Here is an 8,365-nt window from a genome sequence, read left to right as displayed (position 1 = left end):
TCTCCATTCTCCGTCAATAAGACACGTTCCACTTACCAGTAGTACAGTTTATCACGCATACTGTTAGGTCGCAATTTGAGTAAGCATATTGTGCCTCCTTACAGCAAAAGAAGATAGCTGCTTTCGTCCAGAGACTTGACCCGAGAACACGGCAGTTTTTCTGAAGTCTTTATAAGATTGTAAAGCTGTTCTTTAAAGAATCAAGAGGCTGTCGAAACTTTCATAAATTTCTCAGCTTAATCCTTTGTTTGGGTCGAAGTTTTAAGTTAGCTCTTTCCAAGTGTTTCATTATATAAGAAAATGTAAAATAACACACACACACACACACACACACACACATATATATATATATATATATATATATATATATATATATATGTGTGTGTGTGTGTGTGTGTGTGTGTGTGGTGTGTGTGTGTGTGTGTGTGTGTGTGTGTATGGTCGTGTTAAAACTGACTACATAAGTATATGATAGCAAAAAATATTAATGCAACACTTTCTATATTAGTCTCACATCATTTTCGAAGATAGTTAGATGGTATATATAAAATAATGGGGCTAAATATGTAATAAATAAATCCATAACAAATGTAGAATATTGGAGCTAAGATGAAATATATCGATGACAAACTGTAGTACCGCACGACGCCTAGACTATCAAATAAGATACCCCATGGACTGAAAAGGTGTGAAAAATTCAGTCACATTGGAGAAAAAATGAGACATAATTATCTGCTCAGAAATGGCCATGACACAAGAAAGGGTCATTCACGAAGACTGTTGACTAACTGGTAAATAAATGGACCCACCTGATAGCCGGAATGAGGCTGATATGAGGCCCTCGCAAGATAAACATAGACATGATAGAAAATAAACCTTACAAAAAAAGAGCAGTCTCCACTGTCACTCAAGAAGAATATCGGAATATCGTTGGTACTGAAAGACAGCCTCTCCTTGAACGGTGGAGAAACGATAATCATCATCATCATCGTCGTCGCCTTGAACTTGCGTCAAGTAAATGCCACATAGTTAATGAACAAAGGAGAAGTCAGGAAGTTGCTGAAGTTTACCAATTCCAAGACAGCACAATGTTGTTGCCAGTCTTCTTGCGAATAACGCTTTGACACCATGGTAAACCCAACCCTGTAGCCTGCAATATTTAATGGTTTCCATGAGCTAGACACGGCTACATAAGCTACGTTTTTTTATTTTATTTTCCTAACAAAGAAAAGGTCATTGCAGGGAAAGTCCGTACAGTAGACTTGCCTTCTAGCAGTTATTTACCCGAGCATTTTCTGCTACCCAGCGCCTCATTGCCGTGATCGGTATGGTCTTGGTCTGCCACCTTGGTGGCCGCGAGTTCGATTCTTGGGCATTTCATTGAGGTGTGAGAGATGTGTATTTCTGGTGATAGAAGTTGACTCTCGACATGATTCGAAAGTCATGTAAAGCTGTTTGTCCCGTTGCTGAATCCATTGGTTTCATGCAACGTAAAAACACCATACAAACAATTTCCTTCCACCCTAACTTGAGTAGGTAATCGATTAAAAATCAGTAACTAACTTTATGAATTCAACGGGCATTTATTTGAAAGAATGGAGCACAATAATTCCCAGTATTCGATTTTCCTAACAACTGCAATTTACTTAGCGAGTCTCCAGTAACAATGGAAACCATCTAAGATTATAATTGTACTTGCAATAAAATAAATTTTGCCACGAGAGGCATATTTTTAAATACCGTCTTGACGCCTTAGAAAGCATTTAGAGTTTGTAGCGTATGTTCTCTTATTTTTGAGGGACAGAGAGGCAATTGATTTTTTGGACAGCATAGTTTCTCTTGTAATAAAACTCCATTTAAGATTCAGGGCATTGACGAGTGACACGTTTTAGCTTTTAACAGCGCATGATTTTTGGCAAATAAACTGACTTTGGCATTCGTAGGTCATAGCTTTAATCCACGGGCTAAAATGATGATGCAGTTTGTTAAAGGTAGTTGCTTGGTATTATGTGACTATATATATATATATATATATATATATATATATATATATATTATAATACATATATATATATATATATGTATGTATGTAGATGTATATATATATATATATATATATTATATATATATATATAATATATATATATATATTTATAATATGAGTTTCGTAATGCAATTATAATTTTGGTAATATGATTAATTTACCTCAGAACCAGTGTATCATGTTATGAAATGTATGTTTTTGTGTTCAGATTCCCACATTTAAAAATAACACATGTTAAGTAGTGTAACTTTTCATTTTTAAACATACATAAGGCGGAGAGAGGAAAAACGTACGTAAGACAGAGAGAAAGAGTAACAGAAGAGGGTTGTTTTTCACATCTTGAGAATACCTTACCTAAGCTAATTTGTTTATAGTTTCAATCTGGCCTGTAACTAAACAAGGGGCCCTTGTTCATAGAAAGATGCGAACATAGCAAAAGAGGCCCCATACTCGATATCCCTATAGAGATGACGTAATATGTTTTCATCTTGCTAACTGCCCATATGCCGATACACATATGGAGATAGAGAACTATTCATTCGATTCTGAGACCTAGCCGCTGGCGTGAGGGATAGGATCTCTCTCTCTCTCTCTCTCTCTCTCTCTCTCAAAGCTCTCTCTCTCGCGCTCGCTCGTTCGCGAGTGTTTCATTAAAGTAATAATGTAACTTACATTTGTATTTGAGAAGGTCACTCATATAATTCTTAGTAAAATATGTGTTGTTTGCGGAATCTGAACATAGTATTATTTCTATTGGTTTTGTGAAGGCTCCCACGAAAGTGTAAAAGTGTGTAACAGGCCTTTCTCTTGAGTGAGAAGCTGCAGCTGCATATACAGGTATTTCACAAATTTTTTGAAGTGCACTTTGAGGTTTTATTTTACCAATGGATAAAATTATCTTTTTCAATACATTTTTCTTTTGCTTTGTTCTTTTGACATATCCATTTTTATATGCTTAATGTTTGTACTGTCAATGCTTTAATTGTTTTCATATTATGCATTATGTTTTTATTTTGCATTGTCTTTATTTTGTTTAATTAGTTTGAATAATATTGTATTGTGTAATTGTTTGAATCTAACACTTGCAAATTAATTTGTATTTAATTAAATTTCATTTCAAATTTAATTATTGCTTTACAATTTATTTTAATTAATTTTCTTGATAAACTTTGATTTAATTTTGCTTAATAATTAATTCAAGAATTAATTAAACATTTGTTTTCAAGTAATAACAATTTGCCTGAGATTGTGAATTTCACTTATAAATGTTGAATTTAGAAATAAAATTTTTATATTTAAAATTTATATGAGCATTTTATTATTTTGGTTCCCCACCAGCATTATATTTTATTTTGTTTAGGTAGAAATATAGAGTGGTAATTGTGCCGTTTCCCACAAATAAATCAGAATCAGGGAAATACTTAGATTTGACATTGTAGAAGGAGTGATGCCCTTTAATTAAGATTACCTCACATCCATTTTAATGAACTTAGACTGATTGTTTTCTTGATTGTTCATTTCTATAAGGGATCACTGTTACCTTTAGAGTATTCAGTCATTTTGTATTTGTGATGAAGGGTCAGGTGTCTGGCTGTAGTGAGGTAAGCAATAACCAAGTACTTGATCAAACTGTGCCCTAAGTACAAAGGGTGTCCCAGACCCAGGAATAAAAGGGTCTCTTGTGCTAACAAGTACAAATGGTAAGTGAAATAACCAGATACTTAGTAATTTGGGTTAACAAATATTAATGGTGTCCAGACACAGATCTTTGGCTACTTCGTGCACCAAGTATTAATGTTGTCCAGACCCAGATACTCTAGGCCACTTCGTCATAAGTATTAATGGTGCCCATAGACCCGGGATATTTGGCACTTCATGTACCAAGTATTATTAATCCCCAGAGACCAGGGAGGAAAACAAATCACATTATCACTCTAGCTTATACTGGTGGTGTTAGAAATATATTTTGTTAGAAGAGTTGCCATATATTTGTTTTTGCATTTTATTGTAAGAATTGTATTTGAGAAAAATGGCTCCATTTGATACTCAGGAATTTTTAGCAACCCCTTCCATCCAAGTGTTATCTGAAACTATTCTGACTAAGGCACAGCGGAGTTCTCTAGCAGTAGCATGTGGTGGTCATGTGTCTAGTAGCATGATAAAAGCAGAAATCAAATGCATTGCCATGCAAGCATTGATAGACTCTGGCAGAATAACTGATGATGATAAGTTAGAACTGGCTCAAGAGTTGTTGAATGTAGCACAGGCTGATCTTATAAATAAGCAAGCAGAAAAGAAAGAGGAAAGTGATGCAGAGTTAGAACTCAGATGCATAGAAGCAGAAGAGAGTTTGATTAAGCTGAAAATGGAGGCTGAAAGAGAGAGAATAGACAGGGAAAAACTAGAAAGAAGAGAAAGAGAAGAAGAAAAAGCAGCAGAAGATGAAAGGCAAAGGATAAAAGAGGAAAGAGAAATTGCAAGACATGAAAGGGAGATGGAATTGATAAGAGCTAGATCCACATTACCTGTAACACTGTCTAACCCTAACCATGGTAATCAAGACCCTGCATTTGATGTAGTAAGAATGCAGAAGTTAATCCCTAAGTTTACTGAAGAGGCTCCAGATGAGTTCTTCGATCACTTTGAGAAAGTGGCTTCAGGTATGGGATGGCCAGAAGATATATGGTCAGTTTTGCTACAAAGTGTCTTGATTGGTAAAGGCTTATTTAGCCTTAACAGCTGATCAGTGTAGACTACAAGGTGCTCAAACATAATGTGCTACAAGTATACCAGTTTACCCCAGAGTACTACAATGAAAGATTCAGAAACTTAAGAAAGGATGAAAAAGTAACTTTCTTGGATTACGCTTATGAAGTGAGGTGTTTTAAAAGATGGTTGGAGGCAGCTAAAGTTACAACTTTTGAAGAGTTAGTTGTTTTAGAGCAATATTTTAAAGGTATTACTGAGCATATATGAGCCTATTTGAGAGCGAGAGAGGTTAAAAAACTTGACAAAGCTGATACATTGATTGAAGACTACAATATAATTAGTAGCTGGCGCAATTATAATGTCAAGTACCAGAATCAACCATGCACGGGTTTTAAGTCTCATCCAGGTTTCAGAAACAATTTTATAAATGGGAAACCTACAAGTAATAATACTTCTCAGCAAGCTAATGTGAAATCCTCATCTAATTTTGCAAGGCAGTTGCAAAAGCCTAATGTTGTCTGCTTTAAGTGTGGAAGAGCAGGACACTTCAGTCAGGAGTGTTATTGGAATTATCAGCAGTCCAAGCCTGTTGGTCAAATAGTAAGAGGTGACCAGGTCAAACAGACTGTTAAGAACAATGTGGGAAAGAATCCGACTACAGGGAGGACTGAAACTAAACAAGCTGAGTGTTTAGCAACCGGTGGAAATGTAACTTCAAGCAATGAGTGGCTGAGCAGTTTGGAGGCCTTTAAGCCATATATCTATGAGGGTACACTGGCAACTCAAGAAGAGAGTGTGCAGGTACCAGTCAAGATTTTACATGATACAGGGAGCAACCATAGTGTGGTGTTACATGGTGCTCACCCAATGTTGGAGAAGAATCTCACTGGAGATTCAGTTATTTTGAAGGGTACAGGAGGAGAGGAAGTAACTCCTATATGCTGCTTACACCTGTCCTGTGAATTGGTGACAGGGAGTGTTGATTTTGCTGTAAAGGACTCACTGGCTGTGGAAGGTATACATGTTCTGTTGGGTAATGAAGCTGGTGGTATTCCATTTGTTCCTTGTCCTATAGTGACAGACAAACCATTGAGAATTAGTCCTAAGGTAGAGTTGGAGAAGAATAATCCCCACCTGTTCCCTAGTTGTGTACCTACCAGAAGTATGAGGAGAATTACGACTGTTGGTGAAGAAACTGAGGATTTGCACGCCCAAGATGGATCAAGTGAAGGATCTTTGAACTTAGAACAATTGTTCCAGGGGAGTGATGCCTCCCGTGGAGCTGACTGAGAAGAGATTTCCCAAGAAAATGAAGAATCTGTTGTTCCTGAAGAGACTCCGAGTAGTCAAGGCGTTCCTGAAGATAGTAGTGAAACTACAGTAGCTGAGGTAGCAGATATTGATAGTTCAACCCTTGAAGTTGGACAGGTAACAAGAGAGAAGCTAATGAACTTGCAGAAGAGGGATGCATCGTTAGCTGATTTGTTCTTCAGAGTTGTTGATCAGGAAGAGATGCAACAAACTCCTACCTGTTATTATCTGAAGGAAGGTTTGCTGATGAGGAAGTATAGACCTTCAGATATACCCGGGAATGCTGAATGAGGCGAGTATCATCAGATTTTGATTCCATGTCCATTGAGAAAGCGAGTGGTAGCAGTAGCTCATGAATCTGGACATATGGGAATCAGGAAGACTGTGGAGGAGATCATGAGATATTTTTTCTGGCCTGAACTTCATAAAGATGTTAGCAGGTTCTGTCGAGAGTGTCATACCTGCCAGATAGCTGGAAAACCTAATGAAACCATTCAGAAAGCCCACCTACAACCTATAGAGGAGAACCCTTTAACAAGGTGATTATAGATATGGTTGGACCACTTCCGAAGATGAAGAAAGGAAATGAATATCTGTTGAAATTAATGTGTCCTGTTACCAGATATCCTGAGGCGATCCCTGTTAGAAACATATCTGCCAAGATAGTTGCTGAGAAACTAGTGGAGTTTTTCTCAAAGTTTGGTATACCAGAAATTGTACAAAGTGATAGAGGAACGAACTTTACTTCCAAGTTATTCCAGGATGTGATGAACTTATTAGGGGTAAAACAACAGTTATCAACTGCTTATCATCCAGAAACTCAAGGAACCCTGGAAAGGTTCCACCAGACATTGAAAAGTATGCTGACAAAGTATTGTTCTGAGTCAGGAAGAGAATGGGATGTTGGTTTACCCTTAATGTTATTTGAAGTTAGGAATGCTTATCAAGAAAGCATGGGATGTTCACCTAATGAGATGATGTTGGAAGAGAAGTGAGAGGACCTTTGAAGATTCTTGCAGAAAATTGGGAAGAAAATCATGATGGAAAATCATTCAAGCAAAGAGCTTATCGCTTATCACCTTATCATTGAGATGTTCTGAAGAAAGAAGTTCAGTATTTGCTGCAACATGGATTAGCAGAACCCAGTTCAAGTCACTTCAGTTCTCCATATGTGTTAGTGAAGAAACCTGATGGCTCCTTTAGGATGTGTACTGATTATAGGAAACTGAATTTCATTAGTATGGCTGACAATTATCCCTCGCCTCTTATAGATCAGTTACTTGATAATATTGGGCAAGCCAAGTTTGTTTCCAAGATAGACTTATTGAAGGGATATTATCAGATACCCTTAGATGAAAATGCGAAGTTACTGTCAGCTTTTATTACTTTTTTTGGATTGTATCAGTATACTCCACTGCCATTTGGTCTGATGAATGCACCAGCCACATTTCAACGAGTGATGGATCAACTGCTAGATCTATAAAAGGAGTAGGTGTATACCTTGATGACATAGTCATTTACTCTACAACGTAGGAAGAACATCTGCAGATCCTGAAGAAAGTTTTCAAGAAACTACAAGAGGCAGGACTAACAGTCAACCTAGAGAAGAGTGAGTTTGGGAAGGCGACTGTTCAGTACCTTGGGTTTGAAGTTGGGAAAGGCCTTCTCGCTCCGGTGAATGCTAATGTAGAAGGTATCCGGAAGGCTACCCCACATACTACTAGGAAGCAGCTACAAAGATTTTTGGGCATGGCTGGATTCTACCGTTGTTTCTGTCCAAATTTCTCAGCCATAGTAGCTCCCTTGACAGACTTAACTAGTCCCAAAGCTAAGTTTGTTTGGACTCTAGAATGTCAAGAATCCTTTGAGAAGGTAAAAGCCATTTTAACTTCAAGACCAGTGCTTCAAGCTCCAGACTTTAATAAGAAATTTGTGATACAAGTTGATGCCTCTGATTGTGGAATTGGAGCTGTTCTGCTTCAAAAAGATAAAAATAACCTTCTATACCCTGTGTGTTTCCTGTCTTCGAAACTGAAAAAGCATCAGAGAAACTATGCAACTATTGAAAATGAAACTCTAGCCTTAAACACAGCATTAAAAGAAGTTTGAAGTGTATGTGAACAGACCTAGGAATGAAGAAGTTTTAGTGTTGTCTGATCACAATCCCCTGTAATTTATACAGCGGATGAAAAACATAATCAAAGACTGCTTGCAACAGTATAATTTGAAGGTTGAGCACATATCTGGTAAGAACAATGTAGTTGCCGATTATTTATCCCGTTGTGAATTGTTGGATTACCC

General features: G+C 37.1%; 1 protein-coding gene across 1 annotated transcript in view; it reads right to left on the bottom strand.

Annotated features, from left to right (window-relative positions):
* LOC135201960 (protein-S-isoprenylcysteine O-methyltransferase-like) overlaps positions 1–6,389 on the bottom strand; it is a 31,403-nt gene extending 25,014 nt beyond the window's left edge. The window contains exons 1-2 of the mRNA XM_064231241.1: positions 6,339–6,389; positions 5,757–5,822 (exon numbers count right to left, since the gene is read on the bottom strand). Coding sequence (XP_064087311.1) covers positions 5,757–5,822; positions 6,339–6,389 — 117 coding nt within the window. The remainder of the gene's footprint in view (positions 1–5,756; positions 5,823–6,338) is intronic.
* Between the last annotated feature and the right edge of the window lie 1,976 nt (positions 6,390–8,365).

Source organism: Macrobrachium nipponense, chromosome 30, assembly GCF_015104395.2.
Source record: "Macrobrachium nipponense isolate FS-2020 chromosome 30, ASM1510439v2, whole genome shotgun sequence".
NCBI classification, from domain to species: domain Eukaryota; kingdom Metazoa; phylum Arthropoda; class Malacostraca; order Decapoda; family Palaemonidae; genus Macrobrachium; species Macrobrachium nipponense.
This window is presented reverse-complemented; position numbering and strand designations above follow the sequence as displayed.